Below are 22,191 nucleotides of genomic sequence, written 5' to 3'. Positions count from 1 at the left end.
TGAGAATTTAAAAGTTCAAATCAAAAGCTGTTGATGCTGCATTTAGCCATTTAAAGATGACGCAGCTTTTGGAAGCAAATCAACACTAGTAAATAGTAGCCAGGTAATAAGCAGCTAAATCTGCACCTGCTAAATCACATATTACAGTAGATGGTGAGATATTAAGTCCAAAAAAAAAAAAAAAAAGGCAAAAAGTTTGAACTTTAAAAAATAACACCCATACACGCATGTGATTGTTGATAGCTGGATGGAAAGATAGATGCGTGTGCATGTAATACAAAAAAAAAATATATATATATAAATAATTAAAAAATAAATAAATAAATAAATATAAATATATATATATATATATATAAAATACACGGCCGTATGTATGCATGTATGTGTATATACACACATACGGCCGTATATGTTTTTTTTTAATTGTGTATTTTTACATACATACATACATACCTTATAAAAAGGGACAGGGGAATTAATATTTAATCAATTAATTATTAGGCACACAGTACTGTAGTGAAGACTGATTAAGTAATTGCACCTTCATGACTTTATAATGATTCTCAGTGAATCAACCTAATCAAGAAATCAATAACACACTGAGCAACATGCTGTTGAGATCAAGAAAGTACAGAGCAATTCATAAAATATGAAGATTAATCGAGACAAAGGTAAGAATGTATATTAAAAGATGGTAGTGAAAGACAAAGTAACAGGCTGGGGACTCACAATTATAATCAATGAAATGATCAAATAATGTCAACCACTCAAGAGGTCTTACGGCAAGACATGAAAAAGCTTTTAAACAGCGTGAACAAACCCCATTATGCCAGCCACTCCGCTAGCACACCAAAAATGACTAATTACACCATTCAAGACCTTTAAGGAGGAATCCAGCTGGCAAACTGTAGTCTTAATGGCTGATTTAAATTCACAAGGAAAGCTTGCCAAAAAAAAAAAAAAAAAAAAATCAGATTACTGGCTAATTTCAGAATAATAAAAAAACATCCTTACACACATCTAATACTAGCTACAAAAGCATGTAGCATTTGTTAGCAAGACTCAAGAAGTGAACACATCATTTACGGGTCTCATTTGGAATTTATTCCTAAAGATTTATGCATGAGACAAGTGATTTATGTACATATTTACAAAGGTTTACACAAAACCTAAACAAAAGTAGTGAAGTCTTTGGTTAGTAGGTGTTGTTTGTTCAATAGTGGGTATTGTCATAATATGTATTAATATAAGACATGTTCTACAATTATACTTTGTATTTTAAGTGACTGTGCGATCAACGTAATCCATCATATGACTCCACAGGTAACTCTCCGAGCAGCTCATCAAGGTCATCTTTAGAAAAGAAACAAATCACATACAAAGATTAATACTCAAATGCATGCACTCTCTCCACAGTTCAAAGACACTGGAGCATCTGAAAATTAAAAGTTAGTTAAATTATCTTTCCCATCTAATTTCAAACCACCAGCATACCACCCACTGTTTAGAAGACAAAACATTTTTTCTTGCAACTTCTAAAGAGTTAAAAGCCACTGAGATAATTGCATTGTTCTAATCTGAAAAACTCATATGTTCAAATAAAGAGTAAACAATGTGACAAATTTCTGAATGAAAATTAATCCAGCTTAGGGGAGTGTGATAAGCAAGAATTTATCATGATATGCTCAATGTTGTTCAATATATAAATCACATCAGGTCATCCTAGGACTGACAGACCTTCACAGTCCCTAACATTAATGATACTACAGAAAAATCCATGGTAATTGATGTTAATCAAAAGCTTTCTGGCTTCTGAACCGCTATGCACGGCACAAAGTCTCCTCTTGTTTTCCTCCTCAGTGCTGCTTAAAATGTCAAGACAGTTGAATAGGACTTAAATTAGCTTAAGTATTGGGTCAATCAGGGGTCAGAAAGGAGTCAATAACAGAAAATTCTGTACCAAATCTAAATGGATCTGGCAAAATGCCTCCATTTAGTCACAATCTGGCATCCAGCCTAGATCCATTTCCTCAAAGTTACTTCATACCTGATGCTTTTAACATGCGACTGATGCAATTCATGAAATGTAAATTTATGAAAATATCCAATTGATTGTTCTGAGTCGATTTTAAATGGTGAAATGCCATTTCAAGAGTGCTAGCACAAGAGTACTGTTAGTATCACTCTGCTTGTCTGTGCCATTCCAGACTAGAGTATGTGAGTGTGGAATAAATAACTTTTTTCCCCAACACGCCCGTGTTTCCCTATCACTCCAGAAAAGCTTAGGGCAGGGGGGTGTTTCCCAAAACCATTGTTAGACAACCATGGTTAAAAATTCTGTCGTTACCAACATAGTTCAGCGATTCAGTGTTTCCCCAAAACAAAGTTTCAACAAACATTCGCAAACAGCATCGCAAACTTGTTTGGTTGGAATTACAGCATATGACCTGTGGTTAGAAGAACAGATTCTTGTTAGTATAACGTGGATCATGCTCTTGAGCACAATAAGCAACTACCCACTATTGCATGATGGTGGTTAATCAGCGTCATTGTACAGGAAACACCCCAGAGCAGGATTTTCTCAGCAGTGGAAAAAACCTGGAGCAAGTGTTTACAGAAGACTTAGTGCAGGGAAAAGAAATGTCGCTCCACTCCACTCACATACTCTGTTCTAGATCAGCTTCAGCGATTATGTCGCTTTGTGACTACAACAGCACTCTTGCTTGTGTGAGATTGCTTAATTGACAAAACTCCAAAGTTCACACCTGTGTCCCATGCTGTGTCCTCTGTTGGTCCCAACACTGTAGATGCTTGACAGAGCTCATTAGAGCCAGCTGCAGTGTCTAAACCATCAGCAGCCCGACTTTCCTCAACTGTATTTTCTTCTTCGTCATCAAAGTGGAGCACCATCTGAGAGACCGGGCCCCCCGCAGGCCCGCTGGGTTCACTACGCAATGCAAACTCCTGCTTGTACACGGCACAACAGGGGCGAAATGAAAACAAAACAAATGATAAATACAACACATAAATAGTTTAATAGAGAAACATTTTGGAAAAGGAAGCATCTCCTCAGTAAAGGTACTTCCACAACAGACAAGCAAAATGCTGGAGACCACCAAATTGGACTCAATTTGAAGAAAGACTTAAAGGGTTAGTTCACCCAAAAATGAAAATTCTGTCAGTAATTACTCACCCTCATGTTGTTCCAACCCCGTAAGACCTTCGTTCATCTTCGGAACACAAATTAAGATATTTTTTATTAAATCTGAGAGCTGGATCACTCCTCCATAGGCTTCTAAGACATTATAACTTGCTGGCCCAGAAAATGTATTAAAGACATCGTTATTATAGTCCAAGTGACTACAGTGGCTCAATCTTAAGTGTATAAAGCGACGAGAATACTTTTTGTGGGAAAAAAAAAAACGACTTAAAAATGTTTTAAAAAAATACTACTTTCACGTAGTATAACTGCGCAGTGCATCTGTGTTGCACGTCACACGTAGGCTCGTGCAACACAGACACGCTGCGCTAAAACACTACGTGAAATAACTCAAGGCCCAGAGAGAAGGAAATGAATTATTTATGTTATTTTTAGGCCAAAAAATATTTTTATTTATTTTTGTTTTTTTTGCGCACAAAAAGTATTCTCGTCGCTTTATACACTTAAGATAGAGCCACTGTAGTCACTTGGACTATATTAACGATGTCTTTAATACATTTTCTGGGCCAGCAAGTTATAATGTCTTAGAAGCCTATGGAGGAGTGATCCAGCTCTCAGATTTAATTAAAAATATCTTAATTTGTGTTCCAAAGATGAACGAAGGTCTTACGGGGTTGGAACAACATGAGGGTGAGTAATTACTGACAGAATTTTCATTTTTGGGTGAACTAACCCTTTAAAACAGAATTTTAGAAAAATGATGCATACACAGGGGAACAGAACAAGCCAACTCACCAGTGGAGGGTGGGATGGCTGGGAGTTATGGAAGACCCCATCAGGTGGGTATATCCTGAGAAGGTTATTGGGTGTGACATTCAGGTAGTGATTTCGGTGTGATGGTGAAAACACACCCACCTTTAAAAAATAATTAGAAATCTATGGACTCACAGCCTCTTTATTAGACACACAGTAGAGGACTGGAAATGATAGAGAATAGTGCACAATGGGATCTGCAAATATTGCGAGCCTGATCTCGTAATGCCCACATAAGCACTACGGCTCAACATGTGCTATACGTTAAGCCGTGGCTCTGAGTAATATATTACAATAGTAATGAGTAAAGTAAAACAATATCTGGTGTAATCTTAAGTGCATATTAGTTCACGGTATAGTTTATAATGAGGTCAAAAAGATAGTTACTTGTTTGAGTAGTAGCACAGCTCCTGTCTTGAGCTCTCCCTGTCTGTCTTCCACAAGGCGACGATGAACAGTGCCCTGCATCTCACCTTCAGAGAGAAAAAGAAACAGGAAAGGACAAGTCAAAAAAAAGACTTTACTGGAAACAAATATGTGCAATCAGACCAGGAAAACCAGCTCAGTCAGGAACCATATTTTATATGCCATATTAGACATATTTTTTGTCTAATCATTTTTGGCTGCTAATGTACCATTAAACCCTAATTATTTGTAGTACCTGTGGGATCTCTGAAGATGGCCTTTGCGTCTACATGCGTGTGTGTGATACTCTTCAAGACAACAGCCATGTTAGGAACCTTATTCTTAGTTAGCTGCCTGAGAGCAGCCTGGAGGAGTGAGAGAGATTTAAGTCACAAATAAGCACCAAAGAAAACGAGAATAACAGAAAAGAAAAAAAAACATAAGTTGGAGCACAGCCTCAAGGCCATTGGTAATGAATCAAGTGAAAAGCTAATCAGCATTTGTCAGCCTAATGAATATTTAACACACATGTACCATTAGCAGAGGATCGTTATGACACACTGGGCAAAACACATTAAAATTACATTAATAATCACTTTAAGGTGACTGATGACAACGGTGATTATGTTTGTGTTAATCATTTAGGGAGCCGAGACTTCTCATTTGTCCTGATTATAGTCATGGACTTCCACTTCAGGCATTGCAAAGCAATACAAATATTTATCGTACAAATCTGGATAAAATGAACAAATCTGCAAACTAACAAAGTTCTATGCTAAGCACAAACACTCAAAATCTAATTTAAATACACAGTTTGCTGTGAGATTCAAGTAGCTCACCTTGCGGAGAACCATGACAACACTGTACAAATGCAGAAAGCAAGAAGGGTTCTTCTCGTCCAATCCCATCTCAGACTTCATCACTGCCCACGGACCCCTGCTGAACTCCTCTTCCTCGCTCACCTGAGAGCTGGAGACCTGCTGAGAAAAATGGATACCGTCTGATGAGTGTACGTTTGAGAGTATGTGTGAGGAATCTGTCAGCGAATCCACACAATTGTACAGTGTATAAAAAAGAAAAGGTAAGAAAAAGAAAAAGAAAAAAATATATAATTTCAATAACCGAAAGATTTTATACTGTTTTAATTTATTGGTATTGGCTGATATTGGATTTTACATTGATGCTCATTTAGATGACTTCTGTAATATTGTAATGTAAATATAATATTTAGCAAATCTCAAAATTAATATCCATTTTATATTTTTGTGATGCCTAAATTCACCTGTAGCATGTAAAATGAGTGATTTTAGTTGCCTTTTCTTTTAAATCAGCCAGAATTGGTGCATCTAAACAAATAAATAAAAGAGGTAATAATAATAATAATAATAATAAATATAAAATATATACATATATATATATATATATATATACACACATATATATATATATATATGTATGTGTATGTATGCATGTATATATGTATATATATATATATATATATATATATATAAAAAATTTTTTTTTTTTTTTTAATAAGGGACCCTGGTGTAAAAATTGGGTCTCCATACACTGGGAAAAAATCAGTGATATTTAGTATTATTTAAATACGATTAGAGCATTTATTTTTACGTATATCAGGACAAATAAAAAATCATCTGGCCCTTAACAGGTCTTAAAATTAGGTAAATACAACCTCAGATAAACAACACCACATGACATTTTACAGTCATTATTTATTTTTATGAAAAATAAAGCCAAAATGGAGATGCCTTGAGTTACATTTATATAGTGCTTTTCTCTGCACTCTGGAAAGGGGAAATCTCCTCAACCACCACCAATGTGCAGCATCCACCTGGATGATGCGACGGCAGCCACAGTGTGCCAGAATGCCCACCACACACCAGTACAGCTACAGCCTATGATTTAATTGCTTGTAGAACCACCTTTAGCACAGCAGCAATAACTTGAAGTGATAATTATGACTTTTTTCAGACTCTCACATGGTTGTGGAGGAATTTTGGCCTGCTCTTCTTTACAACATTGCTTCAGTTCATTGAGGTTTGTGGGCATTTTTTTATGCACACCTGTCACAGCATTTAAATCGGGTTGAGGTCTGGACTTAGGCTAGGCCAGTGAAACACTTTTCTTTTCTTTTTCAGCCATTCTGTTGTAGATTTGCTGCTGTGCTTGAAATCATTGTCCTGTTGCATGACCCAATTTCGGTCAAGCTTTAGTTGTTGGACAGATATCCTCACACTTGACTCTAGAATACTTTGGTATACAGAGGAGTTCATGGTCGACTCAATGACTGCAAGATGCCCAGGTCCTGTGGCTGCAAAACAAGCCCAAATCATCAGCCCTTGGTCATCAGCCCCAGGATTAGCAACTGTCTTGAATGTTTTCCACTTGTGAATAATCTTACTTACTGTAGAATGATGGACTTCAAAATGTTTGGAAATGTCTGCATAACCCATCCCAGATTGATGGGCAGCAACAATTGCTTCTCTATGATCGCTGATGTCTTTCCTCCTTGGCATTGTGTTAACTTAACACACACCTGAAGGCTCCAGAGCAGCAAACTGGCAAAACTACTGCTTTTATAGAGTTGGTCACACTTGCTGATGATCAACTAATAACAAAGGCATTTGATTAGTAGTGCCTGACTGCTACTTACACTCTTAATTCCTATGGAAGCAGTAAGGATGTACACACACAGCTTCTCCATTTTGGGCTAGTTTTTGTTGAATGAACCGTGACACGTGTTGTTGTTAATCTGAAGTTGTATTTACCTAATTTTAAGACCTGCCAAGGTCATTTTTTTAATGTCCACAGAATTCAAAAGGGTGCACTTTCTTTTTCACATGACTGTATTTTACTTAACATTAATAGTGGAATAAATTGCACAATAAAATGACACTACAAGTGTCATTCTGTGTCAATTCAACAAAATTTCAGAAACTTCCCTGGCTCAAATGTTTGATTTTGTTAAAAAAAATAAAAATTTGAAGAAAGATAAACTGAAATAGTGAAGAAAGTCAAAATATTAAATGTCTTGGATGGGAGGGGGTCAAAATGACAATTTACCTGAGATTTGGAGCTAAATTACAGGGGGTTTATCTACTTTAGAAAGATGGCAGCATCATTATTTTATTTTTATAAAGAGATTGGTTGGTCTATTAGTAAAATCTGTTGACTTTGTTGCATTATATGCCAACGGTGACCGTTCAAAAATGGGGAAAACACTTCTTGTGTTTTTTTCCCAAAGTTTGCATGTCTAACTCAAGTACTAAAGATACCTGAATATGCTTTTATATTTTGGTTTTTAACCAACTTTTCATTTGGTATCCATATTTTTAAGGCCTTATATAGTTCAATTACAGAGGTATTGGGATCTCAATATGGCTCTAGGAGTAAATTATACATTTCCAGGGGTCAAAAACCAAATGTGAGTCACATTTCATACAGTTGACACGTTTTTTCTTTCAAGGAGGAACAGCCGAAGAACATGAAACTAGAATAATGAATAAACCAACTTTTCTTTTGAAATCTTCATTTTCAAGGCACTATATGGTTCAATCCCATAGGCAAGGCAAGGCAAGTTTATTTATATAGCACATTTCATACACTATGGCAATTCAAAGTGCTTTACACATAGAGAGGAATAAAAATAATCACAAAATAAAAGCAAGAAAACTTCAAACAGTTATAGATAGATAAGGGGATCTCAATTTGGGTCCATTTTACAATTGTTGATTTTTACTCATTTTTAATATTTACATACTTAAATATTTCTTGAGTTACAGGCATGCAAACTTGGGGCAAAATACTTAAAAAGTGTTTTTTCACCATTGGCATATAATGTAACAAAGATTGCTAAAGTCAACAGATTTTACAGATACACCAACCAATCTCCAAGTAAAAATTAAATGATGCTGTTATTTTTCTAAAGTAATTTTTACCCCTTTGTAATTTGGCTCCAAATCTCAGGTGAAAATTGTTATTTTGACCCTCTCCACAAAATAGTTGATTACACTCTCATTTTATATTTTAGCTTTCTTCTTCATTTATGTATTTCTTTCACCAGAATTTTTTTTAATCAATATTACAATTTTTAGCCAGGGACCTCTGGTTGAGTTGACACGAAATGACCCACAAAGCCTCAGATCCATCGACTGTAATTTTCTAATGTGAAAGGTCCCACGTTCACATACCTCATTTCTTAGGCGAGCAACCGCTCCATGTGCAGGTGTCTGAGGAACTGACACAACAATATCATCAAGACTCCCCCCACTGACCTACAAGACAACATAAATAGGAATATTGTAAGAAAACAAAGGAAATCTCCAGGTTACAGCTGAGGCTACAGAACAATAATTAATATCAACCACAAGTTTTAGGGAGAAATAGTCTTGCAATACACAAAATAACAGATCTGGGAAGTACGTATTGTGTTCCATTAACAGTAATCAGCTAGATTAGTGCTTGGCTGACCTGCTGTGGTAGTGCTCCTGCTGGGCCAGGGAAACGACGTGCTTTGGGTGTCATCATACAGCTCTGTGGTCTCTGAGGTGTCTTATTGGCTGCAGACACCAGCTGGACCAAGTGATTGGTCAGGACGGGTGTGTTGAGAGTACGAGGTGTAAATGTGGAAGAGGAATCAATAGCAGATGACACAGAGTGGAAAAGAGATCCTCTGGGCTGCAGCGGGGTCCTCGGTGACGAAGTATCCCTGTGGCACTGAGAAGACACAACTGGAGGCCTTGTAGTCACAGGTCCGGGGACTCGTGAGACTAATGTAGCGGGGATACGCATGTGATTTGGATTCTGCATAGGGGTAGATGGACACCTGGAGCCTTCGACATTGGAAGCGAATGAGCTGTTGATTGAGGGCCGTGCAACTGACACCGAGCAGGTAGCATCGAACCTGCCATGGGAGGACACTTCTGGTGCTGAATGTCTCATTCGTTTAACCGGTGAAATGTTGTCCAGTGGTGAAGAAATATTTTGTGGCTCAGAAACCACCTGAGGAATGCTATCCAGCTCCTCCAGATCCACATCCCAGTCGTCAAAGTCATCCTGAGGAGTGAGGTCTCTCTGCGGGACACTGAGAGATGCTGGCGGTGGATGGTTTATTTGGTTAGAGGAGGGTTTCAGGGATGACGCAGGTGCTCTGAGGGAAAAAAGTGTCTGATGGCAAGGTATGGAGAAGTCTGGTGGGGAATTGATAGTGCCACATGTTGGTGTTCGAAGAGTCGCCACACAACCAGATCCTGACATATTTTCCCCAGGGCCTGATGACAAGCTAACAGGTCTCTGCTGAACATGAGTGGATTTTTCAGCCGACACATGCGAGGACTCGGATGGTGGAGCTACAGAGGGAGCAGTAGAAGATGTGCAGTCTGATGGACATGTCCAATCAGGTTCAAGCAAATCCTACAGATGAAAAACCATAACAATATGAAACAAATTATACACATACACGTGTATACACAATACACATACATATGTAATATATGAAACACATACATACATATAAATATATGTATGTGTGTGCGTGTGTTTACATCTTATTCTATGTAAACTTTGTTTGTTTTTTAATCTATACTAAATGCATGTCAAAACTAAAAGTAAACTCCAAACCTCATCATCAAACTCCTCTCCAAGACTGAACAGCCCCTTCCATTTCTTACAAGCCTGTAAAAACAAACTGTTAATTATATCATCAAAGAAAAAACACAATAATCCGTTTTTAGCTTACAACAAAAACGCTAGCGTTAGCTGTTTGTACATAACGTTAGCTTAAGTTACTTACCGTGGCTGTCATGTCTGTTCCGTCAACCATTAGAGCAGTTATGCAACACAACCATTAATTATTGTTGTATGCAACTATTCGTTAAAAATTTTGTTCTCATTAGATGTGCAGACCAGGAAAACACCGAATAGTGTATAATCTCTAATTTTCACAACCTCGCGCCGCCACGTTCAAACACGGACGACGTGCGTGACGTAGGCAGGCGGCGTGTGTTGCTGGCGCGGGTTCAGCAGCGGTGAAGTAGCGACATCTGCCGGGTGTGTGTGTCCTAGGCGTGCATACACGAACACGCACGACGAACAAAACTTTGGAATAAACATTGTAATTTCAGAAAAAAGGTTATGTCCGTTCAGTCGAGCTTATTCCCAAAGTCGCATTAGATATCACCTTTATTTACACTTTGTGCGAATGGCACTCATCACTACACAATGGAATCCGCCTTTTTTTGTACAGCAACTGCAGAAAAACATATTTTTGGCATCCTAAAGTCTTAAATTAAGTCCACATATGTAGGTCCGAGAAATCCAAATTTTCTCGGGGAGCATGCCCCCGCCCGAACTACCTCATATTTGAATGCGTGCGGTAACATTGATTTTTTGCCCGGTCCGCCCCTGATTAGGCCAAATAGATTTTACCACGTACAATCCGATGTAGAATACTCATATGTGAGGATATGCATAATTTCTAAATGTTAATGATTTTCTCTGACATCACTCAGTACTGATGGGACATGCTAATATATATATATATATATATATATATATATATATATATAATGAAAAACAAACTATTTGGCCATCAAAATCAAAATAAACAAATCAACAGCCTACAAAACTACACAAACTTTATGCAAGTGACATTCATGAGATTGTCAATCTATATAAACATATCAGTCACACTAAAACACAAAACAATACTATGTTCAGTAACACTTAACTTTTTAGTCCTGTTCCCCCATCCCATGTACATTATACTAATCCTGAATGTACACCTCACCCCATGTAGTTGCCTTATAATACCTAGTAGTTTCTCAGGCAAGTACACTAAGTACATATATACAAATAAAGTATTTGGGCCTGTTAGATATATCCAAAATATGAAATGTTGAAGGGGGTGGGGGGGTAGATTGGCATATAAGAGCAGGATTCTTTTGCAAAGTGACATTCATTATAGACTACACTATACAGAAACATTTAAAGAACAGATTTTTATTTTCATTTCCACAAACAGAGGAGCCATATTGTTAAACCATCAGTTCTAGAACTTCTGGAACTGCTTCTTGGCTCCAGCTGCCTTGGTGACCTTCAGGACGTTGAACCGCACTGTCTTGCTGAGAGGTCGGCATTCACCAACTGTAACGATGTCACCTACAGTCACATCCCTAAAAATATGGAGAACATTAGTGACATTCAAGAAGAAAAACTTTGTACAAGTAATTTTCCAAACTAAACTACTCAACCCAAAAACCTTGTGTGATGAAACATTTCAGGGACTACTATTTGCTGCATCAGTGATGCCATAAGGCAGTGTCGTCAGAGCCTGACAGACTTGGAAGACCGTCATGATAAATCATCATTTGCAGCTAACACAAAGGGTTTTTGGGCACCTAAAAGGAAGCGTCACAGGAGGAATTTTACCTGAAGCATGGAGAGAGGTGGACAGACATGTTCTTATGTCTCTTCTCAAAACGGTTGTACTTGCGGATGTAATGCAAGTAATCCCGCCTGATGACAATGGTCCTCTGCATCTTCATCTTGGTCACCACACCTGGAAAAGTGACAGCAAATAAGTTAACATATGCAGTATATCAATAGCCAGCAAACAAAGTCTTTAAAGGGATAATTCACCCAAGAGCAAAAATTCTGTCATTTACTCACCCTCAAGTTGCTCCAAACCTGTAAGAATTGATTTCTTCTGCTGAACAAAAGATATTTTGAAGAATGTCAGTAACCAAACAGTTAGATGGGCCCAATTATAAGGAGGGGGGATATACTATAGAAGTCAATGAGGACCATCAACAGTCTGGTTACTGACATTCTTCAAAATATCTTTTGTGTTCAGAAGACAAATTCCTACAGGTTTGGAACAACTTGAGTGCGAATAATGACAATTTTCATTTTTGGGTGAATTATCCTTTTAAGAACATCTTTGATTTCCAAAAATGACTAAGATATACAGGGAGGCATCAGTAAAGCCATTAGGCACTATCCTCAAAACCCAAACGGTTCAGAAGACCATCGTGATAAGACATCATCTGCACCCCAATAAAACTACAATTACTCCACAAAGAACTACAAAGACTCACCGGACAGAATCCGGCCTCTGATGGACACGTTTCCAGTGAAAGGGCATTTCTTATCAATATAAGTGCCTTCAATAGCCTGTGGAAGTAAAGCAGAAGATGTTTAGTCATTTGAAATCAATTTAGGGTACATAATGGAAGCATATTCAACTGCATCAGTATTGCCTTAAGGCAGTATCCTCAGAGCTCTCCTGGAGTCTAGGAAGACCGTCATGAAAAAACATCATCTGCAATGAAAAGTGATAAGTTACGCTTATATGCAAACAAACTCACCTCTCTAGGGGTTTTGAAGCCCAAGCCAACGTTTCTGTGGTAACGTGGGAGCTTTTCTTTGCCACTTCCTTCAACAGCCAAAACCCGCTTCTTGTTCTGGAAGATGGTGGGCTGTTTCTGATAAGACCTCTCGTTCTGAAACAGAACACAAACACAGAGTCAGTCATGTTCCTTACAAACCAATGGATGTTGATATGTTCAAGTAACATAACAGACCTAAACATCCTGAATAATGGACACTTGGATGTTTCTGACTAAGAATCAAAAAGGCTTTAACAAAACATTTTAGAGATTTTATGCTGCATCAGAGAAATGCCATAAGGCAGTGTCGTCAGGGCCTCACAGACTTGGAAGACCGTCGTGATATATCATCATTTGCAGCTTGATGCCCATTTAGAGCATGTGTTCAATTACACAAAAAAGGCATTTTGGACTCGTGGCATTGCAAAATCGAGGCATATCCAACTGGATCAGTATCTCCATAAGTATCATCAGATTTCGAATATCCTCACCCTTTAAAAGCAAAGCTTTCCATGTTCTGGAGTGCTTTGCAGACAAATTCAGTTATTTTAATCAGGATACTAAAACAACTGTAGTCCATATAAACAGTTGCATGTTTAAGAAGTCACATTCTGTTGATATGGTAAAGAAAGGCCGCACGCGTTTCCGTTCAGCCGGGATGAAAAACGCGTATTTTAGCACAAAATATGGTCCATTTCGACATCATTGTCTCCATGTTGGTTTCTTCGCTGTTCATCTACCAGAATTTGTGGCTTTCAACTGAAGTTTAACATGAAATCAATTGAGTTTTCATGACCACGCCGTTTGGACTCACGTACCTGAGCGTCCGCCATCTTCGCCACCCGAGTTGTAAAGAGGACTACACATGCGCGAGACGGACGGAAGAGAGGCTTTCGCGGATATGACGACAAATTGTGGGCGTGACTGAGTTAACGTTAAATCTTGAATTCAACCCCTATGATTCAACCAAACTATTTGCCAAATGACATGTATTTTATCCGAGATTATTTCTTTCTTTACATTTAAACAACTTTAAAAATCGTTTTAATGACAACTGGTTTGTGCTTCAAGTGGTTGGTGTTACCGTCTGAATTCATTGTTGAGAAGGTATTGGATACTTTTATCCATCATGTTTCTTTGGTGTGCGTTAATTCAAAACATATTACGTTCACAATTATTATTAATATCGTTGCGTATAATGGTACATACTTAAATGCAGTAAAAAATTCGCCGTGCAATGCTAACAGAATCGTGAAATATAAATTTCTGCGTGAATCTACAGAGATGGAGTATGAAAAACATAGTCAAACTGCAATGACAGTATTATCATAGTGAGTATAAATCTAATAAATAAAGTGGTGAAAATATTATTATTAGGCCTACGAAATTAAAAATTAGTAGTAAGTACGACTGGCAAACCGCCAACTGTAATTCACACCACATTAGTCTGAAATCATGAATAGTTGACATCTGAACCACATATGCCCATAGAACGTTACCAGTAACAAGGGAGTACTTGTCTATATAATCTATATAAAAAGTATGCATTTGCATTTTGTATCGTATTTGATACTTGAGACGTTTATCATGGTGAGAATATGGAGTTCACACTCGGGGAGGAAAAACAGCCAAAATTAACAGCAATGTGCAATTTTGTATTATGTTGTAATTTATATACAACTTGGCATGTCATTCAAATCAATGAGATGTTTATAACAGGTCAAGAACGTTTCCTCTAAATCGTTGTTTTATCTGAAGCGTTGCTGCATCAGACTCCGGTGACTGACTTCCTCCTGTCGATCACTGATTGACGTCACGCAGCGGAAGCGTTCACACTTGTTTTCATGCTAATATGGCAGCGCCGTCGGGTGGAGGCGATACGGGTAAGTGCCGCTTTTATGTCCAAATAATGATTTTCGCCTGTTTTTCCGATTCGTAACTCAGATACCCTACAGAATGTCTAGACCGACGTTTTAATGTAGATTAGACTTTATTTATAACGTGAACTGTGAGTTTGCTCTGTGCCGTTCACTGTCACAACGCCGCTGTTTGTCTGAAACATGTCTGTACACATACCGACCAGCGGACGATCCGCCGCTCAGATATACTGACTGACAACAATGACTTGAACTGCATACGCAAACCACAGTCTTATTTGTCTGTGTTTTAAAGTGAATCGCCTACCCAGACAGTGTGTGTGTGTGTGTGTGTGTGTGTGTGTGTGTGTGTGTGTGTGTGCATCACCCGCGTTCCGAACGAATGTACGAGCATCGAATGAGCGTTCCGAACTTTCGATGATGCCTAGAAATACCGTCTAGATAGGCAGCACACTATGTTTTTAGACAGAGCCTCTGTGCGCGTGTGTTGGTCGTGCTCACATACCCGATACCGCGATGTTGTTGATTTCCAGAAGAGGTGACATCATCGTTTCAGTGGTGATCTCTTAGGAGGGGGTAGTAAACACTCACCTCACCGATAGCTGGACATATTATACAGGTTTCGAGTTGGGTTGCTGTCTTAAAGGGTATTGTTCACCTAAAAAGATGATAATTACGTCATCGTTGACTCTTAACTGTATGTTGATCCAATCCTGTATCACTGTCTTTCTTCTGTGGAGCACATAAAGAGATGTTAGGCACTGTAACAGCCTCGGTCACTGTTCACTTTCATTGCATCTTGTTCCATATAATGAACGCGAATGGTCTCCGAGGCTGTCATTCTGCCTAACTTCGCATACAGGTTTGGACATAATGACATAATTATCATTTGTGGGTGAACTAATCTTTTAAAACGCTCCTGCTGTGTTTTTTTTATGTTCCCTTAAGACATAACTGACTGGGTTTACATTAATAATCGGCAAGAGGGGAATTTAGATTTTTGTTGAATTGCCTGGAAACTCAATTTGACCTTTAACACCATAGACACAATATTTGTACAGCCATTCCAAAACACATCTAAAGTGTAGAAATTTTGCATGCATATTCATGACCCCAAATGAAAAAAAGTATCAATTTCAACTACCAGTGTTTCGAGCAGTTTAATATGGGTCATATTGACGAGAACACAAAAGGAGGGTTACATACTTAGATACGACCAGAAATGGGTTTTGTTATGTTTCTAACCTGCTTACTAAGACATCATTTCTAGGTATAATATGTTTGTGACACTCAAAATGCTGTCTCGGTAGGCAGCTCACTAGTTTTGAGACAGCCTGTATTTGTTATGTTGGTGTCATCAAGTGAAGTTTTAAAAGTGTTAGTTTACCCCAAAATGAATATTTTGCCATTAATTACTCGCCCTCATGTCATTCCAAACCCATTAGACTTTTGTTCATCTTCGGAACACAAATGAAGATTTTGTTTTTATGAAATTGGAGAACTTTCTGTCCCTCCATTGACAGTTACACAACTACCACTTTCAAGCCCCAGAACTGGAGTCACATGGATTACTTTTATGTCTATACTACCTTTCTGGGGCTTGAAAATGGTAGTTGCGTAGCTGTCAATGGAGGGACAGAAAGCTCTCAGATTTCATTAAAAAGATCTTCATTTGTGTTCTGAGGATGAGCGAAAGTCTTAAGGGTTTGGAATGACGACATGAGGGTGAGTGATTCATTTTCATTTTTGCGTAAACTAACCCTTTAGAGTTGTGAGATATTTTGACAGAAGTCCTTTGTTTTATTTGAATATTCAAATATGTCTAATAGTCAAAATGAGATATTTCTGAAATGTGCTCGAGGGATTTAGGTTAAGCCAGTCTCTTTTTCCACAGGACAGCTCATGCATATTAGTTTCTTTACATCAACTTTACTCACTAGGAAACTGAAACCAAATTATTCACTGCTGTGCTGAGTCATGTAACAATCATGTAATTATTGCGACTTTTTGTCTTTTTATTTTTTCTCAGAATTGCATGATATAAACTCGCAATTACAAGTTATACAGTCAGAATTGTGTCATATAAAGTCTCAATTGTCAATTGAAAGTCAGAATTGTGATATATAATCTTTTTATAATCTTTAAATTTATCCCCTCAGAATTGGACTTTATAACTATCTCACAATTCAGAGAAAATAATTCAGAATTGTGAGATAAAAAGTCGCAATTATATTTTAAATTTTTTTATTCTGTGGCGGAAACAAAAGTCAAAATAAAATTCAAATATTTTTGCTCCCTTTTTTTAATATAAGTGTCTTTTTACTCATATCATGTTTTTAATCCTTATTATTTCCTGTCATTTGAAGGCAATGGCAATGACCAGATAATTGCCTTGGGTTCTGCACTTCTCTCTAAGTGAGTATCATCTTCTCTCCACTTCTTATTTCCCATGTTCTTTGTTCTTGTTCATTACCTCGGTCATCTCGCCCCTGTCCTGCAGCTTCGTCTATGAACGGGTCCGTCGCTATAGAGGCGGTGATGGTGATGGTGATGCTGAAATAACCCGGAGTCAGTTGGGTGGCGTTGAGCTGTGTGACCCCAGCCATAAACGTCTTGCGCAGTGTTTGCAGCAGATCGGAGATGAACTGGATGGAAATACGCAGCTGCAAAGGTAAGTTAGGGTTCCAGCTTGTGGGTGACATTGCCACCATCTCCTGCTGTGCTCAGAAATGCCCACTGGATGGCAGTGTGCTGCAACTCATCCATACGTCTTCACTGTCGTTTTGCTGTAGGATGTTAAATGACTCTGCTCTTCAACCGACTCAAGACGTCTTCATAAAAGTGGCCCGTGAGATCTTCTCTGATGGGAAGTTCAACTGGGGCAGGGTGGTGGCGCTTTTCTACTTTGCGTGCCGGCTTGTCATCAAGGTAAAGACCTACGCAAGCTAAGACTCATATTGAAATAGATTGTTTTGATATTTTAAATATTCGTCTTTTTCTTTTTCTTGTACTCCTAGGCTATTTTAACCAAGGTTCCTGACATCATCAGAACCATCATAAGCTGGACTATGTCCTACATTAAGGAACATGTTGTCAACTGGATCAGGGAACAGGGTGGATGGGTAAGAAATGACAGTGAAATGACTTAAATGACTTCTTCACTAGATCAGTTCCTTAAAATCGTGTGAAATGTCAGTGTTGATGTGATATTTCCACACAAGCCACAGTGACCTTTACCAAAAACACTGATACCGAGATAAACAAAAGACACAAAACATCATGAACATTTAACTTCTGTAATGTGAAGCTCAATATTCAGGCAGTACTGTACACTACACTTCAAAAGTTTAGAGCCCGTCTTTTTTTTTAAAACATATTTTAAAGGATGATAGTTTTATTCCACAAATTAAATTAATCAAAAATGCCAATAAATACTTTAATGATGTTACAAAAGTTTTCTATTTGATCATTAAAGAATCCTAAATAAAGTGTATCCACAAAAAAATTAAGCAGCACAGCTCTTTTCAACATTGTTGATAATAATAGATGTTTCTTGAGCAGCAAATCATCATATTAGAATGATTTCTGAAGGATCATGGAGTAATGCATTTTCATGATGCTGATGAAAATGCAGCTTTGCATTACAGGAACAAATTACATTTTAAAATATATTCAAATAGAAATCAATTATTTTAAATTGTAATAATATTTCATAATATTTTCGATCAAATAAATGCAGCCTTGGTGACTGAGCATAAAAAACCTTTTCAAAATTGCATCGACCCCAAACTTTTGAATAGTATTGTAATTTTATTGGATTTGTTTAATTGTTTGACAGAATTTATTGGTTAATATTATTTACCACACCCATTTGGCTTTGATTATGTCATTAGACATAATTATGTTATTAGAAATGTAATGGAATTTCTGAATTAATAATGCATTTTTCTTTTTTTAAGTAACCTTGACTTGTGTGTTTTCAAGATTTCTTTAATCATTTAATGAAATGTGCGTGTGTGTGTGTGTGTGTATGTGTATATATATATATATATATATATGTATATATATATATATACTGTACATACTTGCATTCATTATCTCACAAAAGTGAGTACACCCATCACATTTCAGCAAACATTTTAGTATATCTTCTCAAGGGACAATACTATAGAAATGAAACTTGGATTAGAGTAGTCAATGTGCTGCTTGTATATTTACTGTCCTCTGAAAATAACTCAACATACAGCCATTATTGTCAAAATAGCTGGCAACAAAAGGGAGTACACCCTAAGTGAACATGTCAAAACTGTGTCCAAAGGGTCAATATTTTGTGTGAGCACCATTGTTATCTAGCACTGCCTTAATCCTCCTAGGCATGGAGTTCACCAGAACTGCACAGGTTGTTGCTGGGACCCTCTTCCACTCCTCCATAATGACATCACGGAGCTACTGGATGTTAGACACATGGTGCTCAATAGGGTTCAGGTCTGGAGACATACTTGGCCACTCCATCACCTTCAGCTTCCTCAGCAAGGCAGTTGTCATGTTGGCGGTGTGTTCGGCCCAGTTTCTGAAGGGAGGGCATCATGTTCTGCTTCAGAATGTCACAGTACATGTTGGAATCCATGTTTCCTTCAATGTAGCGCAGCTCCCCAGTACCAGCAGCACTCATGCAGCCCCAGACCATGATGCTACCACCACCATGCTTGACTGTAGGCAAGACACAATTTTCTTGGTACTCCTCACCAGGGCGTCGCCACACATGCTGGACACCATCTGAGCCACACAATTTCATCTTAGTTTCATCAGGCAACAGGACATGGTTCCAGTAATTCATGCTCTTGGACAGGTTGCTTTCAGCAAACTGTTTGCGGGCTTTCTTGTGAGCCAGCTTCAGAAGAGGCTTCCTTCTGGGACGACGGCCATGCAAACCGACTTGTTGCAGTGCGTGGCGTATGGTCTGAGCACTGACAAGCTGACCTTCCGCTTCTGCAACCTCTAAAGCAATGCTGGCAGCACTTGTGCGTCTGTTTTTTGAAGCCAGCTTCTGCACCTGACGCACAGCACGAGGACTCATCTTCTTTGATTGACCCCTGCGAGGCACAGTCCGAGTGGAACCCGTCTTGGAAAACCTCTGTATGACCCTGGCCTGCACTGTAACTCAGTTTCAGGGTGTTACCGATCTTCTTATAGCCTAGGCCATCTTTGTGGAGGGCAACAATTCTAATTCTCAAATCCTTAGAGAGTTCTTTGCCATGAGGTGCCATGATGAACATCCAGTGGTCAGTGTGAGAGAATTGTACTCAAAGCACAAATTTGAACTGCTCTAATACAAGATACACAAATTTGTATGGCCCTGTCAAGCAGACAAAAACATGAACATGATGAATAGGACATGTGGCTTTGCATGGTTAAACGACGTACAGCTATTATCACTTAGGGTGTACTCCCTTTTGTTGGCAGCTATTTTGACAATAATGGCTGTATGTTGAGTTATTTTTAGAGGACAGTAAATATATACTGCTAGACAAGCAGCACATTGACTACTCTAAAATATTATGTAAAATATTTTAGAGATATATGAGTTATACTAAAACGTTTGCTGAAATGTGAGGGGTGTACTCACTTTTGTGAGATACTGTGTGTGTGTGTATATATATATATATATATATGTATATATATAATTGTTTTAAATGGGTAATCATGAATACAAGAATAACATTTCTAAGAACTTCACGTGTTATATTTTTACCCTTTTCTTGAAGGCTTTTTTCCCCCTTTCATTATCATGTATACACTCTTATCTGTTATTGACTCTTATGTCAACAAATTATTATTATTATTTTTTTTTTTTTTTAAAGCTGATGTAATTTTCTCTGTATTAAAAGCTCTTCCACTCTTGCCATCTGAAACATACCATTTCTTCTCCTTTAGGAGGGAATCCGCTCCTATTTCGGGACCCCCACATGGCAAACTATCGGGGTTTTCCTGGCCGGAGTTCTCACCACAGTAGTGGTGATCCGCAAGATGTGAGCACGAGGACTTATAAGAAGGTGGAGATTGAGAGAAGAGAGGGTTAAGACAGTGAACAGAGGGTGAAACAGACCAGCAAAAGAGAACGGAAAGATGGGGGGGGGGGGCAGAAAGGGATTTGAATAGAGATATACAGAGAAAGACAAATAAGAGAGTTGAAAATGACATCAACTCACCGAAAGAGAGAGAGAAGAGGAGGAAAGAAAGAGAGCATGATGCAGATGTCTCGAGCCACTCTTGTTACTCCTGAGCCTGTGCCCTTTCTCATCTACAACTTATAACATTTGCACTGAAAAATGAGAGATTAATGCGCAAGAGGTCAGGTTTAGGCTTAATTTTAGCTATTTATTCCTAGTATGGGGTTATGGGTATCTAGGTTATATAAAATACGTTATTGGTATTTGATTTAATTTATTAACATTGTTTGCAAGCAGGAATTTCTGATTTAGGATTTTTTTTTTTCTTCAAAGTGAGCAATGACAGTCACAGTTGCATTTAATAATAAAAAATATATAATAGCTCATAAGTGTTGAATTATTGTAATATCTGTCTCTTTTTTTTTTTTGAGCATACCATCTGTCATCTGAAAGAGTAGGAATGGGCTCAGGCTGTTTTTTCTGCTATTTGAATTTCTCCTCTTCCTCGTTCCTCCTCTTCTTTCATATTTCGCCAGTTCATCGCAGCAGGGCTAAGAAACGTCAATGAAGTTGATTATACTTGAAGGTACAATTTTAGCCGTTTATGAAGTGTTTGCAGCAGCATTTGAGCAGTGCAGCCAACCAATCAGCACTCTGGTTGCAGTATGTGGGCGTGTCTTAGTTTGCGTGAGCGCTGAGCCCCTCCTACGACAGGGATGGACAATACTAGTGATTCTTAAATGCATAAAACTTCTCTGAGCCATGAAGACAGCGTTTTTTACAGAACCAAATATTTCTTTTCGAATAGTGGAGGGTCCTGCTTGACTATCAAAACACTTGAAAATTCGTTCCACATAAGGGGACTTTGTGAAAAGCAGTTAGTTTCGCTTGCGCTGGTGCAAACATTCAGTGTTTAAGTGATAGCGCATGGGCACAGACTCATCTCAGACTTAATAGACAAATCAGTTGAGCTTTTCCCCTCAGCAAAGTCTTCTTAGTACTGTATTTTAACCATGGTTAGTCAGACCCACAGTCCTACCTTTACATGCAATTGTTCTTTTTATATACTTGTTTCTTTCTCTTTTGGTTGTTTGGATACGGTTTCTTTTATTTTTGATTCTTTCGTTGACAGTGCCTTGGCCTTTTTATGATACTAGCCACCCCTTTTTCATCTTTTTCTACATCTTTGTAAAATGGTATCAATTGTGCACCCTAAGGCAGTCTATGTGCTGTGAGCCCATGAGTTTGTTTTGTAAGATGTAAAATGAAACAATAAATTGTTTTTATGGATTTCAATTTAAACGTGTGGTGTGCTTTGATTTTTTGACACAGCTACTCTTTATTATAATTTTCCACAT

General features: G+C 38.0%; 3 protein-coding genes across 6 annotated transcripts; 1 reads left to right on the top strand and 2 right to left on the bottom strand.

Moving 5' to 3' along the window:
* Positions 1–1,084: 1,084 nt before the first annotated feature.
* hrob (homologous recombination factor with OB-fold) lies at positions 1,085–10,377 on the bottom strand. Of its 4 annotated transcripts, none has more exons than XM_084089576.1 (10): positions 10,191–10,377; positions 10,019–10,072; positions 8,870–9,811; positions 8,590–8,673; positions 5,218–5,358; positions 4,635–4,743; positions 4,361–4,446; positions 3,956–4,075; positions 2,766–2,964; positions 1,085–1,353 (listed from the first exon to the last, which is right to left on the bottom strand). In XM_084089576.1, the coding sequence occupies exons 1-10, from the start codon at positions 10,218–10,220 to the stop codon at positions 1,295–1,297; spliced, it is 1,824 nt and encodes a 607-aa protein (XP_083945702.1). In that variant the 5' UTR covers positions 10,221–10,377; the 3' UTR covers positions 1,085–1,294. The 4 variants fall into 4 exon arrangements, with proteins under 4 accessions (XP_083945702.1, XP_083945704.1, XP_083945701.1 ...); XM_084089578.1 differs by having other exon boundaries at positions 5,218–5,355; XM_084089575.1 differs by having other exon boundaries at positions 1,086–1,353; positions 2,766–2,967; positions 10,191–10,355.
* A 1,005-nt stretch (positions 10,378–11,382) lies between these two features.
* Positions 11,383–13,740, bottom strand: rps11 (ribosomal protein S11). Its single transcript, XM_084090052.1, has 5 exons — positions 13,605–13,740; positions 12,766–12,900; positions 12,496–12,571; positions 11,828–11,957; positions 11,383–11,571 (listed from the first exon to the last, which is right to left on the bottom strand). Exons 1-5 carry the CDS (start codon positions 13,617–13,619, stop codon positions 11,448–11,450), a joined length of 480 nt encoding a protein of 159 aa, XP_083946178.1. The 5' UTR covers positions 13,620–13,740; the 3' UTR covers positions 11,383–11,447.
* Positions 13,741–13,743: 3 nt separating this feature from the next.
* LOC311067814 (apoptosis regulator BAX-like) lies at positions 13,744–22,129 on the top strand. The gene is made up of 7 exons (XM_084089945.1): positions 13,744–13,893; positions 14,545–14,669; positions 17,030–17,078; positions 17,164–17,334; positions 17,456–17,591; positions 17,681–17,785; positions 20,598–22,129. Exons 2-7 carry the CDS (start codon positions 14,639–14,641, stop codon positions 20,694–20,696), a joined length of 591 nt encoding a protein of 196 aa, XP_083946071.1. The 5' UTR covers positions 13,744–13,893; positions 14,545–14,638; the 3' UTR covers positions 20,697–22,129.
* The last annotated feature ends 62 nt before the right edge of the window (positions 22,130–22,191 follow it).

This window comes from Abramis brama, assembly GCF_963993115.1.
Source record: "Abramis brama genome assembly, chromosome: 1".
Classification (NCBI taxonomy): domain Eukaryota; kingdom Metazoa; phylum Chordata; class Actinopteri; order Cypriniformes; family Leuciscidae; genus Abramis; species Abramis brama.
This window is presented reverse-complemented; position numbering and strand designations above follow the sequence as displayed.